This window comes from Ochotona curzoniae, unplaced genomic scaffold (genome assembly GCF_017591425.1).
Source record: "Ochotona curzoniae isolate NIBS_2020 unplaced genomic scaffold, NIBS_Ocur_1.0 contig_291, whole genome shotgun sequence".
NCBI classification, from domain to species: Eukaryota; Metazoa; Chordata; class Mammalia; order Lagomorpha; family Ochotonidae; genus Ochotona; species Ochotona curzoniae.
The window spans coordinates 12,020,914-12,041,176 of NW_024465649.1; the positions used below are offsets into that span (position 1 = coordinate 12,020,914).

A 20,263-nucleotide genomic window follows, 5' to 3' on the forward strand; every position below is an offset into this window, starting at 1 on the left:
AGCTTTGGGCGTCCTCCATTGCTTTCTCAGACCACAAGCAGGGAGCCAGAAGGGAAGTGGAGCAGTCGGGACAGGACATGAACTGGCGCCCATATGGGATCCTGGCAGGTGCAAGACAAGGACTTGAGCCATTAGGCTTTTGTGCTAGGCCCATATTTTATTTATTTTATAGGCAGAATACAAAGATCTCCTAACTGCTGGCTCACTCCTCAAATGCCCACAATAACTAGTGTTGGGCCAGCCCAAAGGCAGGAGCCAGGAGCTCCATCCAAGTCTCCCAGGAGGGCGAAAGGCAGCCAGGTATTTAAGAGGCTCTCTGCTCCCTCTCAGGGTGCACATTAACACAAAGCTGGAATTGGAGCAGAGTCAGGACTCACACAGAGATGCTCTGACATGAGATGTGTGTAGCTTAATCATTGCCCGTGCTTAAAGGGATAGGTCAAACACCACCTCCTCCAGGAAGCCTCCAAAATGCCTTAGCCTCGTCCAGAACTTCCTCTCTACTAAAACCCTGGTGCACAAATTAGATTATTTTGTCTTTTTAAAGATTTATTTATTTTTATTGCAAAATCAGGTATACAGAGAAAAGGAGAGAAAGAGAGAAAGATCTTCCATCCATTGATTCACTCCCCAAGTGACCGTCATGGCTGGTGCTGCACCGATCTGAAGCCAGGAGCCAGGAGCTCTTCCAGGTCTCCCACGTGGGTGCAGGATCCCAAGGCTTTGAGTGTCCTTGACTGCCTTCCCAGGCCACAAGCAGGGAGCTGGATGGGAAGTGGAGCTGCCAGGATTAGAACCAGTGCCCATATGGATCCCTGTGTGTTCAAGGTGAGGACTTAAGCCACTAGGCCACCACACCAGGCCCTAAATAAATCTTGGGGGAAAAAAAAGAGTTTGGGCCATCCTCCACTACTTTTCCAGGACACAAGAAAGGAGTTAGATGAGAGGTGAAACAGCCAGGACACCAACTGGCACCCATATAGGATGCTAATGCTTGGGGTGGAGGATTAGCCAATTGAGCCTAGAACTGACCCAACAGCAGTATTCTAAGATTCTAACAAGCAGGATTTGTGTCAGATTCTCCCCAGGGACCAGCGGGCCCCAGAAAGTATGTGAATCACCATGAGTGGTTCCCAACTGTGGGAACTCAGGTGGCACTGCCCTGCCCTGCAGTTGGCTTCCCTGGGATAGGAGGGGGACACTCAGGGCCTCCTGTGTTACCAGATCTAAACACTCCACAGATCTAACCACCCTTTAGTTTCGTCTCCCCTCTAGTATGTTTTGGGAATGAGAGTCAGGGGAGTAGCAAAAATAGCAAGACTGAGCCTCAATCTTCCACAGGCCTTTGGTTGCACTGGACGCCATGGTGGGATGAGTCCTGTGGTTTGTGGCAATGCAGGCTTGGGCAGGGCTAAAGCATGCTGACCCAGGTGGGAGAGGCAGTCAGGCCTTCTCCAGCTCCCGGAATCCCCTTTCCAACCAGTTACCCTTCAGGGGATGGCTCTTTGATCAGTGTGACCCAGACCTGCTCAACCTCCTCCCCCAACCTCCCACACTCAAGCCATCTTGGGATCTACCTTCTCCCTGCCTCACCATCAGTCCCTGCTCTCTGCCAGAAAGCTCAGGTTAGACCTCCTCTGAAAGCCCCCTACCCACCCTAGGAGGCTAGAAGTGCTGCTAAATGCCCTGTTGGCCCAGTCCCATGAGTCCCGCTCACACCCACTGCCACTTTGCAGGCCTAACTGGGCCTCTTACAGTCCCTGGATTCTCTTCCCCAGCAAAATACTAGGGGTGGTTTGGGGGCATCTCCGGAGCCCAGCATTGTATGTGGCAAAGGGCTGTATGGCTACTCTGCTGCTTGGCTGCTTCTTTTGCACCAGTGTCTCTGAGCTTGGCATCCTTGCAGGCAAGGCCGGCTTCCTTCCAGAAGCTGCTTTCCTCTAAGACTCCCTGCCGGCCAGGGAGGAAGCACAGCTCAGGGCCTCAGAGCCAAGGCCTTGCTCCCACAGGGGCCTGCACTCACACCCAGCCCCTCAAGGCAACTGGCTGCGGCTCCTTCAACGTGGTACTGCCTCCTCGGTCCAAAATGACCATCCTTCCCCATCCCAATCCTGCCCTTCCACCCACATCCCACTGATGCCTCTTCCTCCACGCCTCCAAGAAGTTTGTTTCTTCAAGATTCTTGACTCCACTCGTACTCTAGGGCTCCCCTCCCAGAGCCACTCTGCCAGTATGTGTGACTCAGCCCACCATCCTGGACCTGCTGAACCTGCAGTGACCCAAGCTGGTGTGCCAGGGACTGTCAGTTCCACTCCCAGGCAGATAGCCTATCAGCCGCAATCTTGAAGGGCAGAGGAATTCGCATCCCTCAGGCCGATCTAATCTGTTTTGTCACCAACCCTTGCATTGGCCCAGGGATTACATGGGGCAGGGCAGAAAGCCCTGGAGACAGAGATGAGAAAAGGCAGCTCATGTTGCTTCCTATCCCATGTGGCAAGATGGGGGGCCGGGGGGGAATGGCGGGCGGGAGGGAGAGAGTTCCACGTGGCCCAGAGAGGAGCAAATACTTGCTCCAGAACTCCCAGAAAGCAAGCCAGGCTAAACTGGTTCCCTGGTCTCCCAGCTCCCAGGCAGGGCGGGAGTTCAGTCTGGCACCTCCTCTTACCATGTTCAAAGGTCATTCCGGAGGTGACAGGATTTTCTGCTTGACCTGTTAAGATCCTGGAGGAGAGGGAGAGGGACAGGGAGGGAAGAGGAGCCTCTGGAGGAGGGGCTTCTGGAAGAGAGGATTTGCGAGAAGGGGCTTTTCACCAGGCTGCATCTGTGACCCCATCCCAGCTGCGGCCAGGGGCTGCTGAGAGCTGAGAGGGGACATCCTCAGGGGTCCTCATGGCCTCCAAGATTTGCAAGTTGAGCAGTTCCACATGGTGGGCGCTGCTTGGTGGGAGCAGCGTCGCCGTGGTGGTGCTCATTGGGTTGGTTCTGGGCTTGACGCTGTCGCGTGGCACCCGGCCAGGTAGGAGTCTCCTCTTGGGCCATCCTCCCTGGCTCCCCCTTCCTTCTTCCCACTTTAAGACTCTAAACCCACTCCTACTGGTTGTCCTCTCTCCCTCGTACTTCCACCCCACCCGGCAAGGCTCTATCCATCCCCTTCATCCCCAGCCATGCCAGACCTCACCCCGGCAGGCCACACCGATTGTCTCACCTTTGACCAGCTTCTGGGGTCTCCAAAGTTTTGCCTGCTGTCTAGATGGTCCTCCAGAGTCTTCAGGGCTCACGGGGAACCCTCTACCTCAGCAGAGGGCTGAATCCACTTCCTTCACTCTCTCTGGGTGAACCTGGAAAGTTGCATTCTCTCCCTCCACCCTTCACCCCCTCCCGTGCCTCTCACCCTCACCCTGCTAGCCTCCTTCTCATAGCTCTGCCCTCTGAGGCTTGAGGCCCCTCTGGGACCCGTTGTGCCCACAGTCCCTCTGCCACATGGCCTGCTTCTCCCAGGAAACACACTCACCGTGCAGTCAGCAAGATCTCATCAGGAATCCTCCTCGCTGCCCAGCACATGCCCAGATCCTTGGGAATTCACGGTCACGTGCCACCTGACCGCAGCCTTCTTTTTGATCCTGCCCTTTCCAACAGGAGACACTTCCCCGGTAGCTACACTCTTTTTGGTGGCTCCAGCACACTATTCTCCCTTTTCCATTAGATCCATCCCCATCCTTCAAGGATCCCTTCAATGTCCCTTCTCTGTCACCTGTCCCCTTCTCTGTCACCTGTCCCCTTCTCTGGCTGTCCCAGGAGCCCATGCCTTCCCCTGTCTTGCAGCACTGATGGCTCTGCGTCTCACAGCCTCTCTGCTGGATCAGGTGTTGGAGACGCAATACGAGTCTAGGGAGGGTATTGTGGGTAGGGGCAAGGACTCAGGTTAAAAGCCCCCTTGGCTTTCCTTCCAGACTGTACGGATGATGCAGTCTGCCGCCCCGATGGCGACATGCTGGACTACCTGCTGAGCCTGGGCCAGATCAACCGCAAGGATGGCCTGTTAGTCAGCTGGTACCACGGAGCCAACAGCCGACAGCAGATGGAAGATGCCCTGAACAGTGAGTGTACCTACTGGGACTCAGCCAGGGCTGGGCCAAGAAGAAAGAGAAAGCACAGGCCAGGGGAGGCACTGTGGGATGGAGACTGCCGAGAACTCACCTTCGTCTGTAGGAGGAAATGGGGCTTAAGGGTTCCTCAGTGGGGACAAAGCATATATGGCCTGGGATCAATATTAGAGCAGAGCCCCATGCTGCCTCCCCCAGCCAGCCCTTCCTCAGCCTGGGGTGCCAACCATCCCTGCCAAGGAACCCTTTGCCCTCCACCAAGCCTAAGGAAGCCAGAGTGTCTGAACTTGCAGCCCCCAGCACTGCAGCAAGGAGTCTGTGGAGGCCCCACTTAGATCCTATGAGTGTGACTCGGGCAGCCACCAGACGGGGTGCATCATGTAGAACACACATGTGACACCCTGCAGCCTGTCACAGAGGGAACATGGAAGTCAAGGAAGTTAGGTGACAGACTCAAGCCACGTGTTCTGCAGGTGGGCAAGCTAACACAGGGCCCTCTGCCCTGAGCCCCACATCCTGCTTGACTCCTACTGGCATGCTCAGTATCCCAACATCTGATAAACCCGAAAGATGAAAGGCATGGCCTGCAGCTTGAACCTGCTTCCAAAGCGTGGGATGCCAGCCTCGCGACCTGGGCTTCTGAGTTGGTGATTCTGGGTGAGACCTGAGCACCTGTGCTTCTAGTCATTGCTAAGGTGATACTTTGGGCAGCTGGCCCCAGAACCACACCATAAGCCATTGCCCAATCAAGACTCCCCGCCCTCCCACTCAGATGTGGATGCTAGACTCCAGCTTGGGACAGCGTTTTGTCCAGGGTGACATGGACCTTGATGATAAAGACAGAATCCTCCCCGTTGTTGGGGAAAGCAGGCAGAGGAGGAGGGTTCAGCTAAGGGGAAGTGCCCATGAGAAGTGTATGGAGCACCTGCTGCACTCAGCTCAGCCATGGAGTGGTGGAGGAGCAAGCAGAGCCCCCACTGACCTGGGACTTTGGCCAAGAAAAAAAGCCAAGGGGCTCCATGGGCAGTGGCACCATGTGGCCTAGCTCCAGGGCTCCCTAGAGGACCCCAGGCCAGCCTTCTCCCTGAGGACTCTGCTGGGTTCCTGAAGCAGGCTTCTGGGAAGAGGGTGATGCCATGCTGAGATAGGGAGCAGGTGACAGAGTATGGCTGACAGAGCCACCAGCTTGAAGCAGACAAGACATGGGTGTGGTGAAGATAGGCCAGGCACAGGCCTGGGAGCCCACGAGCTACTTAGCAGCAGGCACCTGGGGAGCGGTGACCTCACCCATCTGCAGCTCTGGTTCCCTCACACAGAATGTGGACTGGTGGCAACCCTGTGCTCTGTCCCAAGAGCAGGCCAGCTGTGACAGTGGTGGAGGTCATTATCAGCCATTACACTGTCACAGTAGAGGGCCTCTGGACTGTCCAGGTGCTTCCCTGTAAATAATCATTAACAGCTAGTGAAGAAGACGTGCAGCGAGGGCCAAGGGTAAGGGCTGGGACAGGGAGGTAGGGTCTTCTCACCTCCATGCTCTCCTGCCTCTATTCCCAGGGAGGGTGACAGCAAGGGGTTCAGGCCTGCCTGTTCTCGTCCTGCTGGACACTAGCATTCCTTTCCTCCTGTCTGGGCCCCAGCACAGGACTCCGACTGCAGCCACAGGAACCTCATCTTCAGTGCCCCCACCCCAGCCAGTCAGCCTCTAGGCTTAGCCTCTGGAAGGCAACCAACACTTAAAATATCTCTTTATTTAAAATTTAGAAATACAGAGAGAGCTTCCATCTGTTGGTTTACTACCCAGATGGCCAGAATGGCCACGGTGGAGCCACAAGCTTCATCTGGGTCTCCAACGTGAGTGGCAGGGGCCCAAAACTCGAGCTGTCCTCCGCTGCTTTCCCAGGTATATTAGCAGAGAGGTGGATTGGAAGTGGAACAGGTGGGACTCGAACTAGTGCCCATATGGTATGCCAGTACTGCAGGCTGTGGATTTATCTGCAAGCCACAGCACAAGCCCCATAACCAACAATTTAGAGTCCGGGACTGAGGCTTTTAAAAAGGAGCTGGGTCCAGGAGCAATTGCAGGGAGGTGAAGCACCTCTTGAACACAGCCCCTACCTGCCTTCCTCCTCAGTCCCAACACCCGCCGCCGCCCCCCCCCAATCACACCCAATCCTGCTCATCCAGCACAAGAAGAAGGCTGTGGAAAGAGCAACTCAGACCCAGAATCTGTCTTCAGAGAGCTCGTGGAGTCTGAGAGGAGGCAGCAGCTTTGGAAGGTCACCTAATGCCCCGGGACCCCCAACCACAGTTAATTCCCCATGAGCTGCTGCTTTCTCTGCCCAGGTACCTTTCGACCTGGCTCCTCTGAGTCTTGCTGAACCCCAAGTACCTCAAACTTTCTCACTGCATTCCCAGTGACCCAGAGTTCCAATAAGAAAGGAACCTGCATTCAATTGGTAAATGACGATGCTTATGGTGTGCACAGGTCTTCCATGGTTTGCAACATGCCCACATGCCCACATCTCCCATCCTCATCTTTCCCATGAGGACAATGGCTGGTCCCAACCCTTCCAAGTGCAAGGGACGATGGGAAGATGAAAGCGGAGGGATACAGCACTCTGGGCCGGGAACCCCTGGACCCAGTGGCTATTTGCTACCCTGGATCCCTTGATTTTAGAGAAATTTTCACCAGTACAAATCTCTGGACATGGAGCTGGGTGGTCTTGACCTATCTACCAATGATTCACTCAGTTGTTCATTGTACACCCTCCTTAACTTTTTTAAAAGATCAGTTAATTTGTTTGAAAGGCAGAGTTAGAGAAAGGGAGAAAGAGATGTTCCATCTACTGGTGCACTCCCCAAATGGCTACAATAGTTGGAATTGGACCAGTCTAAAGCCAGGAGCCGAGAGCTTCATCCAGGTCTTCCTTATGGGTTCAGGGATGCAAGAACTTGGGCCATCTTGTGCTACTTTCTGAAGCCATTAGCCAGGAATTGGATCAGAAGTAAAACAGCCAGGACTTAAATTGGTGGTCATATGGGACACAGGTGGTGACTTAACCTGCCATGCCCCAATGCCGGTCCTGTGCAACTGTTTTTGAAGCATCTTTCAGCCCATTAGCATCTGGGAGCCAGGAAATTCAAGGAAGGTCAGCTAGAAGTGGCAGCCCTCTCTCACTGAGCTGGTGCTGAGCCAGCACCCAAGGGAGGCGCATGGCCTGAGAACAGGAAGCAACATGGCCGAACTTCAGCCATGGCTGGGGCGCTTCCTGGAGGAAGTGGTGCTTTCAGCCAACACTAGTGGATGAGCAGCAGGTGGCTTGGTGAGGCTGATGAGGGAAGAGAGCAGCTAGGCAAGAATTGCAGGGAGAGGCCAAGAGAAAGGGAGGACCAAACTGGTACCCTACTCCTCTGCAGGGCTCCAAGGGGAGCATGTTGAGAAGACAGAGCCCCAGTCCCCCCCCTCTAACTCCAGGTCAGACCTGGGGGGCCAGCAGTTTGAAGAGGCCCACATGCTCCTAAACATGGAGGGGCACAGAAGTGGCTGGCACCCAGGGAGTGCAGGACAGAGGGATATGAGGTGAGACTATGTCACAGGAGGGAGTTGGGCTGACTCGGGGCAGCATGCGTGTGTCTGGAGTTTGGTTTAGAATAGGTAATGGTGTGATCCAGGGATGCAGTTAGAACACTCATCCTCATGGCTCTGTGGAAAGGGGACATGGAAGCTACTGTGCCCGAGGGAAAGATGGCCCAGAGAAAAGGGGCACCCAGAGAGAAGGCCCCTCCTTTTGATGCCCGATTATGATGTTCCTTGCATTAAGCTGAGAGTCCTCCCTCTCTTCACTTTTGCCAAGACACTGCCTCTATTCCAATACTCTTTGCATGACTTTCCATAGTCTTCCTCCCATAGAAAGATCTAAGCTCCTTCCTAGTCTGATTGTTTAAGGATACGCACCAGATGATGCTCTGATGCTCACCTGCTTTGGTCAATTGCATGACATTTAAAGATTTAAAAAAAAAGCTTGGGGCTAGCACTGTGGCATAGCAAGCTAAACCTCTGCCAGCAGCATCCCATTTGGACACCACTTTGAGTTTTGGCTGTTCCACTTCCCATCCAGCTCACTACTAATGTGCCTGTGAAGGTAGTGAAAGATCGCCCAAGTGTTTAAGCCCCTGCACCCACACAGGGAGCCCCATAGGCTCCTGGCTTTAGGCCAGCCTAGCTCTGGTCATTGCTGTCATCTGGAAAGTGAACTAGCAGATGGAAGTTCTCTGGTGTGAGACAGACTGCCTTTCAAATAGAGCTTTAAAAAAAAAATAAGAAAGGTATTACCTTCTTACTGCTTTTCTGTGGTTTTCAAATGTTTTGTTACGTGTGAACTTTCATGACAAGAAAAACAATTTCGAAAGGGGAGAGACTGAGCGAGTTCTGCTTCTTCGCCAGGCGACATCATGGTCTTGGAGGCTGATGTCAACGTGGAAGGACTCAGTACAGTCAACGAGACAGGGGTCCCCATCATGGCCCACCCCCCAGACATCTACAGCGACAACACCCTGCAGCACTGGCTGGAGACTGTGCTGGCCTTCTCCCAGCGGGGTGAGACTCTCCTCGACCCCCTCCCATCCCTTCCCTAACTCCCCAGCCTCTGGCCCTCAGGCAGGGATCCTCTCCATGTGATAATCCACTCAGCAGCTTTGCTTACTCATGGCTTTAGCTTTCCCCTTCCACCCTCCAGCCAGCCAGGCTCCGCCAAGGCCACAGGAGGATGAGCGTGCAGGGCCAGGTGTTCCCTCCCAGACACCGCACTTGGTGAGATGAGGATGTGGAAGCGCAGAGCCGTGTGCAAGGTGCTACACGTGCTTGGGGTGCCCTCCTGGTTTAGAAAAGCCTCGAAGTCAAACTCCACCCCCACCTGCCCGTCCATTTGCTGACTGGTCCAGATCCCAGGCATAGTCCACATGTGTCCCTCCCCCTCATCATCCTCAGCCATGGCACCTGCCAATCCTAACCCCTGAGCCACTCTCATGCCATGCCAACACATCAAATCTTTATCTTGGCCAGGTTTCTTTCCACTAGGCTTGGGTGGTCCAACCACTCTCCTGCTTGAACCCTCTGTGGCTCCCTACTGGCCTCAAAACAGAGCAGTCTGCTTCTGCCTCTGACATACCAGCACCCCCAGGTTCAAGCCCTTGGCTGAGGTCCTTCAGGGGAAGGAGGGAGAGGGTTCCAGGGACCAGGCCCTTCTCTGGTCAGTTCTACCAGTCCTCATACCTCCTCCCCCCACCCTAGTCTCTACCACACACACCCCTTCCTCCCTGTGCCCCATGCCTGGGCAATTACATTTCCCTGGTTTCTTTGCCAGTTCCCAAAGGCATCAAGTTGGACTTTAAGAGCATCAAGGCCGTGGGCCCATCCCTGGACCTCCTGCGGAAGCTGACAGAAGAGGGCAAAGTCCGTAGGCCTGTGTGGATCAATGCAGACATCCAAAGGGGCCCCAATGTACCACTGCCCATCGAAATCAATGCTACCCAGTGAGTGTCCCCAATGTACCCAGCCCACTTCTCATCAAACACAGGAAGGGACCGTAGGGCCTTTCAGTCCACCATGCAGCATCACCTTCCCTCAGCTTTAGATGCTTTTCCTTCCTTTCCTAATGAACCCATCTAATCATACCCCCCACCCTCCGAGTCATCACTGGAACCTCCCCAACAGCCCTGTCCACCAAGGCACTTACTCGGGGTCTCTGGTCCCCTACGCCTTTCTTGAACTACTAGTTCATTCCCCCAAATGGTCACAAGGGTCAAGCTGAGCCAGGGGCCAGGAGCCAGGAGCTTCTTCTGGGTCTCCCATGTGGATACAGGGGTCCAAGGCTTTGGGCTTTGGGCCATTCTCCACTGCTTTCCCAAGTCATAAGCAAGGAGCTGGAGAGAAAGTAGAGCAACCGGGGCAAGAACCAACATCCCTATAGGATGCTGGCGCTTGAAGGTAGAGGATTAGCCTGACAGGCTAATATGGTAAATATGGTGAATGCTGAGTGTGTGTCTCAGGTGAAATGGAAGACAGAATTCTAGAAAGAGAGAGGGAAAGATAGAGAGATCTTTCATCTGCTGGTTCACTCCGCAAATGACCACAACAGAGGGAGCTGGGCTAGTCTGACGCTAGGAGCCAGGAGCTTCTTCCAGTTCATACTTGTGTACAGGGGCCCAAGCATTTGGACCATCCTCCTTCGTTTTCCCAGACATATTAGCTGTATCAGGGTGGAGCAGCTCAGACTCAAACTGGTGCCAATATGGGATGTGGATGCCAGGCCCCTCTTGCTCCAAAGCTCATCTAATTTGGAGGGGGTGGGGCGGGGAGGCTTGAAAAAGCCACCTCTGCTCTTTAGGACTTTGTTTCTGCACTCATTTCATAGACCCAATAGGCCCCTCCTCTCCCTGGCACTTCCTGCATGCTGGCACTACCATAAAACTCCAGCATCCCCATCTCTCTGCAGGTTCCTGGCCTTGGTCCAGGAGAAGTACCCTCAGGCCACCCTGTCTCCAGGCTGGACCACACTCTACGTGCCCCAGCTCCCGAACAGCACGTACACCCAGGCCATGATAGAGCAGATGCACAGGCTGGTGGGCACACTGCAGCAGAAAATCACCTTCCCCGTGCGGGCAGTCATGGGGAGGGCTGCCTGGCCTCACTTCAGCTGGCTGCTGGCCCAGTCAGACAGGTAAAAACTCCCAGGGTGCAGATCCTACCCCACCCCAGGCACTAGTGCACTTGTCCTTTCTGCTTGCATGCCTCTGGCTGCTCACTACCATCATTCTGTGGGTGGGTCATTTGGTGCCTGTTGGAAATCATGGGTTCTGGGATACAGCTTGGTTCCCTGAAGCTGCCTCCCATGGGAGCCAGCTGTGCCCCTGGAGCTGCTGCATGATTGCCCTATAGAGATGGAGAGGTCCTCTAAACACCCCAGTCAGCTCCCAGCCTCGCAGCCCTACCTCCCTCAGCCCCACCCCATATACAAGGATTCCTCATGCTATTCCCTTCACAACTTCTTTCTTCACTCCTCCTGCTCCAAAGGTGGAGTCATAGCAGCTACCCTCCCCACCCCCTGCAGTCATGCTGGAGGGCGTGGCTGGGTCAGGCAGGTGCTAAGCGGCCATCTCGCTCTCTGGGACCAGGTACAGCCTGACGCTGTGGCAGGGAACAATAGACCCCGTGACGGTGGACGACCTCCTCTACATGCGGGACAACTGTGCCATTCACCAAATCTACTATGACCTCTTCGAGCCCGTCTGGTCACAGTTCAAGCAGCAGGCCTGTAGGGAGTGGACTTGGGAAAGGGTGGTGTGGGGCAGCAGCCCTCTGCACAGGACAGGCTAGGTGGGCGCCAGGCAGGAGTGTGGATGGGACAAGGAATAGAGTTCCTCTGAGCAGTGCTGAGTGCCAGATCCCCGCAGTCTGCTATCTATGCTTTCCCAGGACAAGAAGCACGGGTCCCCTTTCTTAGGGAATGTAAGGCTGGGGACAGGGGAGATATACATAATGGTCCCAGCAGACAGCATCTGGCCGATTCCAAACTCCACATCCAGTCCCTTGTAGCTCATTTCCCCTCTGGGTCACAGCAAACCTTGGTGAACACAGGTTAGTGCCGTGGCATACAGAAGGCACTCTATGAATGGCAGCCACTTCATCTTGGCATTTTTGGGCCCACAGTGAATGCCACACGGAAGCGAACATACTACTCAGGGGGCAGCCTGATCCCCATACTCCAGGCACCCGGGGGTGATGGACTGGGTGTAGAATGGCTCCTTCCGGAAGTCCAGGGCCATGGAAGATTGGCAAAAGTCACCCTCCCAGGTAAGGCCTGAAGCCAGCTGTGTGGCACCTGACACTGTGGGGATAACCCTCTTCTCTGGAAGTTGGGGTTCTGTTGCCATGGCAGCAGGGGAGTCCATTTAAGTTGTACAATGGGCACTGTGTACCTGGGGTACAGAAGGAAGGCATGCAGTGTCAAGAGCATGGGGTCCCAGCACACTTAGAGGGTCTCCAGTCACATCACACAGAGCTGAGCACAGAGATAGCCATTTATCATGTCAGTCTGATGAGAAACAGGCACATCACCAGGCACCCAGAACCACCCAGACCAGCATAGCTCAGAGCATGGGGGGTGGACACTAACTCCTTGTCCCTGGCTCCCCCTGCACCCACTGCTGCCCAGAGTTCCCCAGCTGTGGTCCCCACAGTAGCCTGAACTCAAGGCATGTTGGTTCTTGCAGATGGAGAAGGCATGATCCTATTGAACGTCAGCCTTGAGGAAACTACAGCTGAAGATCCCATGCCCACCGTACATGCTGCAGGCAATGCTGCCATCCTGCTTGAGTCGTGCCTGATGCAGCTGGCCATGCTCCCCGGACGCTGGGGCATCCATGTGCACATCGCAGAGCCCAGAGCCCTCCGGCCATCCCTGGCCATCCTGGCACGCCTCTCCAGCCTGAACCACCTGCCTTGGCCTGTGTGGGTTGGGGCCATCATCTCCCATGGTAGCTTTACAGTCCCCGGCTACATGGCCGGCCAAGAGCTGCTCACAGCTGTGGCTGAGGTCTTTCCCCACGTGACTGTGGCCCCGAGCTGGCCAGAGGAAGTGCTGGGCAGTGGCTATGGGGAGCAACTGCTCACAGACATGCTGGAGCTATACCAGGGGCTCTGGCAGCCGGTGTCATTCCAACTACAGGCCAGGCCCCTGGGCCAGAGTGCAGCTGGAGTTGTAGCCAGGCTGCTGGCAGCTTCTCCAAGGGCTACAGTCACAGTGTACCACAGCCCCGCAGACGGCGAGGATGCAGCAGTGCATGCGGGGCTGCTGGCAGCCAGAAATGTCGACAGGACCCGTGTCTACTACAGACTGCCCCAGGAGTATCGCAAGGACTTGCTGGCCTAGGATGTGGGCAGACATTGATTGACTGGCCAGAGTACTGGACTAGTGGACCCCCTAGGTCAAGGCTGTCACCCCGGGGGGAGACAGGAAGGAATAAAAGCCTCTGCCTCCCTCCACACACTGTGTTTGAGTCCCTGGGAACATGGCAGGGCCTTAGAGAGTCTGGAGGCTGGGGGCCAGGTCGCTGCGGTTGTTGATGAGGAACTGTTCACAGGCCTTGAAGGTGGCGAACAACTCAGATGAGAGGCCCGTCACGTTGGTGGTCACATAGTTGAGAACACCAGGGGTGGCCTGGTTGTAGTAAGACACCTGTAGGAAGAGAGCCACCTGCAGGCTGAGCCAGGGTTGGGGAACCTGTGGCCTAGGACAGAGGCCAAAGCAGACCCTACCACCCTGGGAGAATAATAAGCACAGTCCCCCCTCGATGGAAGCTTGGAGATCACCTAGGCATCTGGATGCCCACCAGGGATGCCCTCCTCCAGCAGGGCTCCCTGCACATGGCACTGTCCTGGGCATCCTCCCCACCAGCTGCAGGGCCCTTGAAGGCAGTGACTGAAATGCCAAAGCCCAACACTAAATCCTGTTTAAAATGAGGAGCTGGGAACGTCAAAGATTAAGACTCGTGCCTGGGGTTGGCCGTGTTGGGCTAGAGTGCTGAGCACTACACACACACACACACACACACACACACAAACACACACACACACGGTGTGGTGGGGGCCAGGGCAGAGGAGAAGGGACCCTCAGGTCTCACCTTGGTCAACTGGTCCCCCTCACGCCAGAGGCAGAAGCCAGAGCACAGGGTCTCCCCACGCCGGTACTCCGGGGTCTCGGGATGTGTGGGCAGAGTGACCGACCTCAAGGCAATGATGTAGGGGTCCCTGGAGCATGGGAGAAGGTGACAACCTGCTGTGTCCAGCGAAGGCCAAGGCCCCAGAGGAGCCCAGGTGGCCACTCAGGGCAGGTGTCCTGTGCTTTCAAGTCTGTTGTTTTCCCTGTCTCCAGCGGGAGTGATGCAGTATATCCTGGCATAGCTGTCAGGCCCACTGCCCTGAAGGGACATGTGGTTTTCAGAGAATAGCAGCCAAGATGTCCCCACATGGAAGAGGTGTCCTGTCTGTGACTGCCTCAAGGCAGAGCCTGCTTTAGGGCACAGCGGCTCCAAGGAAGTACATGCCTTGGTGAGACCACAGCAGCCCAGGAAAGACCAGCAGGGCCTGGTGGTGGGTGAGGGTGTTCCACAGCCATCTGAAGCAAAGCTCTGATCCAAGCAGGTGTCCTTACTTGGGAGGGGAAGGGAGATGAGGCCTTCCTGCCATACTCCCACCCCACCCCATACCCACACACACTGCACCTTGTCTCCCTTGCAAGCAGACACTCACCCGTTGTCACATGGTTTGCGGTGTGAGGCCAAGATCACAAAGTCCTGGGGCTTGGGGTCTCCACCGAGCGGGGGACTGATTACATGACAGATGGTATCGTCGTCATCTACCTGCTGCACAACCTCCACACTCCTGCAGAGAGGCCGGAGCTCAGGACCCCAGTCAGGTCTACACAGCCTGGTGCACTGCAGCCTCCCCAGCCACTGCTCTTCCAGGCACTGACCTAGACTGGAGGTGATGGCCACGCCAGGACAAGCACAAGCATGTGTGTACACACAGACACAGAGACACACATGTGCTAGCAGGGATCTACAAACATACATAGGTGCACACTGGCACATCTAGAGTGCCACACAGACCTGAGCATGTCTACCTGTCTGCAGGTGCACATGCCCACAAAGATGCAGGACTGTTTAGTAGCTGTCCTTGATGTTCGGAGAGCAGCCTCCACGTGCCAGACGCCATTCTAAGTGCCTTTCCAGCATCATTTCACTGCAGCTCCATGAGACCACATGTGGCAGGTACTCCTCATGCCCCCACGTTGCAGAGGAGGGGGCCACAACTCCAGCAATACACTGCCCTTGGTCACAGAGTTACTCAGGTGGCAGGCTGGGATGTGCCCAGGTTGTTGGGTGGCAAAGTTAAGCTCCCAGGACCCACACACTATGCCTAGGTGAACACACATAGACGTATGTCAACACACAAGACCTTCCTGTGCAGACTCACAGCCCCATCACTTTAGTCCCATGTTGCCCTGCTCTAGGAGGCTGCCCCAGGAGCAGTGCAGCTATGGGAGGGAAGAAGCAGGCTAGGGGTTCTCTTTTCCCTGAAGCCATTACCTGCAGAACACTATCAACTATCAAGATTTCAGATGGCCTTCAAGGCCCACAACAGCCTATTTCCTCCAAAAGCCTCCCTGCCACATACACAACCTCTCTCCCTACCCAATACCCACTCCCAAGACATCTCCCTGGCTTCTAGAATGCACCATCAGCAGGCTTAGAGTTACCTAGGCCAGGCCTTTATGTTTTTAATTGTTTTGTTGTTATTTTCTGGAGTTTTTAAAAGATCTATTTATTTGAAAGGCAGATTTTTGAGAGGGGTGGGGGATAAACAGAGATCTTCATTTGCTGGTTCACTCAAATGACCAAAATGGCTGGGGCTGGACCAGGTTGAAGCCAGGAGCCAGGAACTCCCTCGGACATCCCACAGATGGCACAGGGGGCATCTTCTGTTATTTTCCCAGGTGCATCAGCAGGGAGCTGGATCTCAGGCAAGAAGTGTCAGAATTTGAACCAACACTCAGCCCTTAGAATAGCCCTTTCTAAAGCAAATCAGCACTTTTTGCAAAAAAAAAAAAAAAAAAAAAACTTTAAGAGGTAAGTATGTGTATAAACTGCTGAGTCGACTTGCTCTGACGGAGTGAGATACAGACAGGAAGCTAAAGATGACTGATCAGAAAGGAAGCCATGGGGCTAGCATTATGACATAATGGATTCAGCCATGGTCTGTGATGCCAGCAACCCATATGGGCACTGGTTCAAGACCGGGTTGCTCCACTTCCAGCCCAGCTCCCTGCTAATGCATCTGAGAAAGCAGCAGCAGATGACCCAGACACTTTCTCTGCCACTCTGCCTTTCAAAGAAATATTTTAAAATATATAATATGTATAATAAATTCAAGGAGAAGATATTTGTATGAAGAATTTGGGGAATGCACATATTCAAAGGGATAACATATTTCTTTTCATAGTCACTTGCTCTATTCAAGTGCATATTCATAAAAGGAATCAGCCAACTTGGCTAACTGGACAAATTGGCCATTCTATCAGTTGGCCTGACCCTGGAAGGAGCTCACTAGGGCCCTCAGCCTTCCGGCCCCACCCCAATCACTTGCTGAGTGCCCTGGAGAGTGTAAAACTCCATAGAGCGTAGTTGGGAAGTCACTCATCTATTCCTGAGTGCTCATCCATGTCCTAGCTCCCACGTTCCCACTGGAAGAGGAGGGAAAACTGAAGACCACGAAGGAAGGATTTAAACACAGGCTCCTGCTCCAATTCCAGGCTCAATCCCTTCCTAAGGGCCCAAGATGCCCATGGCCCTGACCTCCACCTATCACATAACCAACAGGCCAGCCCTCCTGAGCCACAACCCCTTTAAAGCCTAGCTAGTACAGAATGTGTTGGGGCAGGAGGCAGCTTGGCAGGAGAAGGGGTTCCTCACCGGTAGTGCCTGTCCCACTCAGGCCTCCTGCGCAGGTCTGAGAGCAGCAGGAAGGCCTGGGCTGCATCCACCTGCACCATCATCTCCATGTGGAAGGAGAGGAATTTGTCATCCTCCAGGGTATAGAGGCGGACCTGCAGGGGCAGAGTGAGTCTCATCCCATGTCCCTCTAGACCACACCACAGGGAGGCTGGTGCTGGAAGCCCATGGCTGCCACTAGCTGGTGGTGTGGCCATCACCAAGGGTGCCACCTCGTTGAGCCTCAGCTACATCCCCAAGCAGATGGGCTGTTGAGGGCATTTAGCCCAAAGGGACAGGAAACTCTGAAAAGCAGGAACTGAGGTCACCACACCCTGGAACCCTAATGTTGCAGGCTGGGAATGACTTGTCCAAGTAGGCTTATGGGAGAGGGAAGGCGTGGTGGACAGGAAGGGGGCTGGCAGGAGAGAAGGACCAGGTTTATTTTCCCCAGGCCCTGGGAGCAGGCATGTTTCTGTAGCTGGGTGGGTTGTGTGATCACCAACTCCTTGTCAGAAAGGCCTCTTTCACAGAGGTGCTTGATGGCCCCGGGCCTTGCCAGAGAAAGGAGAGTTGATGGGGGAGGGGAGGGGGCTACCTGGCTGTTCTCTGAGGACAACACCCAATTGTCCTTGGCCACAAGCATCTTCAGGGAGGAGACATTGTTATAGCTCAGGTATACCTGTGGAGAGCACACAGACACTGGTCTTCTCTGCCCCAGGGCCAAGCTGGCAACTGGGAGAGGAACTGACATGGTAAAGTGGGTAAGTGCTATGACAAAGGCCCTGCGAATGCATCAGGGAGGGAGGCACACCCAGGCTCAGCCAGTCCTGCCACGTGACCCACCACCTGCCCAGGGTCTCAGCACCCTCCTGTCCAACAGGGGAACACAGGATGTTCCCTGCAGACTTTAAGAGCCAGAGACGTATGGAAGAGGTAGCCAGCTCCCCTTGGGCTATCCTCCCTACCCACCAGGGCAACCAAAGGAGGCCAGGACCCTGCTAGAAAAGGGTCTTACCTGGTTGCTTGGGTCCCAGGGGACAGAGAGGGGTACCTCTGTCTGCTTACAGGACACGATGTACTTCCTAAGAGGACAGGAAGGGAGCAGGTGGGTTCTTGGGAAGTCCATCTCTGTGGACATCTGTGGGTACCAGGCCTTGGTCTGCGCCCTGCGTCCTGGCTCAGACTCAGCTGGTCACACAGGAAGCAGCAGCCAAGAACACACAAGCCGGGCATGGTAAACCAGCAGCTAGCTGCTCAGGGGCTGGGAACCAGCCAGCAAGAGAGGGTGGCAGGCTCAAGGCTCAGTCCCATCCAAGCGACTTCAGCATCATGCCTCAATGGCCTTCATCTGTGAAATGGGATCAGCAGTGGGCCCTGCTTCAGAGAGCCAGCAAATGCTGCTCAACCACACATTTGCCTATTGACTCCAGCTTGTGAACAGCACTCTCAAGTTTGTAAAACATTTTCCCAGAAAAATCAGACACACCGGGCTGATGTCTTGCATAACCACACCTCCTGTCCAAGATGCTCTCGCCTCACTTTGCCCATCAGCCCTCACAGTCCATGAATCAAAAATCAGCCAGACCCTAAGATCCTTACTCTTCTGCTCAGGCCCCTCAGTCCTTATGGTGCTCAACTACACAATGGGTCCTAAGACCACTTTGGCAAAAGGCCATGCTGATAGGTGGCATAGAGTCAGAGTCTTGGCTCTGCATCTATGCCTGTGCCCCTGGGTTCATCACAGCTGGCCGGCCTTGACCCAGCACCCTCCCTGTCACCCAGCCCACACTCACCGGTCCAGGCGAATCTTCTTCCTGGCACTGGCCTCTCGGTACCGTCGCTCACCATCCTGGGGAGGAAGCAGGGGCAGGTGTGGTGGGGACAGGTCAGCAGCTAGCCCCGCCCTGGCTATGCCCCTTTCCTGTAACCCTGCAGTGGAACTTGGGTCATCCTTGGAAAATTTTTCCCAGGTGGGAAAGCAGCAGGGAATTAGGGACAGCTTCAGCATTCTTCAAAGTCTCAGGCGACCTCTCTCCTCACTGGACTTTAGTTGCCTGCTCTGTAAAGACACTCCCAGTGGCCCCACATCCAGGGCACTTGCCATGCACCATCCACCCTTCCTGAATTCTCACCATGCAGAACACCATCCAATGCCCATCACAACCCTCGGAGGTAGAAACTGATCAGGGTCGCAGGATGACCAGAGCCCTCCTTCTCCATAGCACTGTCAATCATCTCCATGTGAGCAGGACACCTGGCTCCAGTCACCACCAGCTCCTCGCTGCAGAGCCAGCTCAGGGCAAGCAGGTGAGTAGCGAATGTTTTCCCCAGGGAGGAAGAGGGGCACACAGGAGACAGACGCCACCATTCTTGAGAAAGCCTATGAGGCCAGGCTCCTGACTGCATTCTGCATCCCAAGTTCAGGTGGACAGAACAAAGGGCCCACCTTACCTAACGGGTACCCCAGGGGCACAATCAAGGACCCTCCAAGTGGTTAGCTGGGCCCCACCAGAAGGCAGGACAGGGTCCCCCCATTCCCCAGGGCCTGTTGGGGCCATGCCAGAGTAGAGCATTAGCCCACTCACCCCAGGCTGAGGCCGGATCCAGGGCAGCAGCTGGGGCTGGTCATCGGCATCCAGGACAACGAAGGTCATGAAGGCACTGTTGATGTGCCGCCGGTGGGCCTCAGCTTCCTGGCGATAAGCCTCGACACACACGCCCACCTCCATGCTGATGGGAAAGCATGTGACCATGTGGGACAGCCCTCGCAGGGGCCACAGAGCCACTGGCACAGACACACAGGTATGCACTCTCACAGTCTCACACATGTACATACACACTCACACACTAGCACATGCTCGTTTGCCCACTCACTCATACACATGGGCACACCCATACACTCATACAGTATATGCTTCCTTATACAGTCACACACATCATAAACATTAATATGCACACACCAGCACACATGCACACACATGTGACATGCACACTTACCCATATGCATGCATAAATATGTATATGCACAGTAACACACCAGTACAATGTATGCATGCTCACTGCACACATATACTTGCACACATATGCACATTCTTATGTTCATATATACATACTCATACATGCAGGTACATGTGTGCACATACACTCATCTGCAGACACACAACACTCCTATACATGCATGATCACACACTTACATGCACATACATGTACATGTGTGCACCAGCACACCTACAGTTCTCCCAGCCACCTGGATCAGAGTTCCCAGGCAGGATACCCAGAACTGGCCCCTTCTTTCAGTGAGTCAGGACACCTACTTTGGGTCCAGCCCTGGGGGACAGGAAAATTAATAATCCTGTCCCATCCATGCCTCGTGGGCTAACAGGAAAAGTAAAGGCTCAGGAAAGCAAAGGCTTCTATGAGCAGTTTGCATTGCCAAGGCCAGCAACATGGAGGTGGGACACGGCCTAATGAGAGGGAAGCTCAACACACAGGTTTGCAGGGTGGGAGCAGCCCAGTGGCTGCATCGTGTCTGACTCCTCTTTTTGATCATACAACAGCAGCCTATGATCACAGAATGTGGACATTACACACCACAGTTGGCCCAAGGT

The 20,263-nt window shown here is 54.7% G+C and overlaps 2 protein-coding genes across 2 annotated transcripts in view; one reads left to right on the forward strand and one right to left on the reverse strand.

The window, feature by feature from the left end:
• The first annotated feature begins 2,889 nt into the window (after positions 1–2,889).
• On the forward strand, positions 2,890–13,051 carry FAM151A (family with sequence similarity 151 member A). Its single transcript, XM_040978609.1, is given in 8 exon segments — positions 2,890–3,016; positions 3,951–4,097; positions 8,548–8,700; positions 9,476–9,635; positions 10,598–10,822; positions 11,277–11,416; positions 11,812–11,955; positions 12,375–13,051. Coding segments are annotated over 8 exon segments (1,773 nt in total).
• Positions 11,843–20,263, reverse strand: part of ACOT11 (acyl-CoA thioesterase 11) — a 43,638-nt gene continuing 35,217 nt past the window's right edge. The window contains exons 9-16 of the mRNA XM_040978493.1: positions 19,241–19,385; positions 18,449–18,504; positions 17,671–17,737; positions 17,251–17,334; positions 16,635–16,768; positions 14,413–14,544; positions 13,785–13,911; positions 11,843–13,339 (exon numbers count right to left, since the gene is read on the reverse strand). Coding sequence (XP_040834427.1) covers positions 13,184–13,339; positions 13,785–13,911; positions 14,413–14,544; positions 16,635–16,768; positions 17,251–17,334; positions 17,671–17,737; positions 18,449–18,504; positions 19,241–19,385 — 901 coding nt within the window. The 3' untranslated portion in view covers positions 11,843–13,183. The remainder of the gene's footprint in view (positions 13,340–13,784; positions 13,912–14,412; positions 14,545–16,634; positions 16,769–17,250; positions 17,335–17,670; positions 17,738–18,448; positions 18,505–19,240; positions 19,386–20,263) is intronic.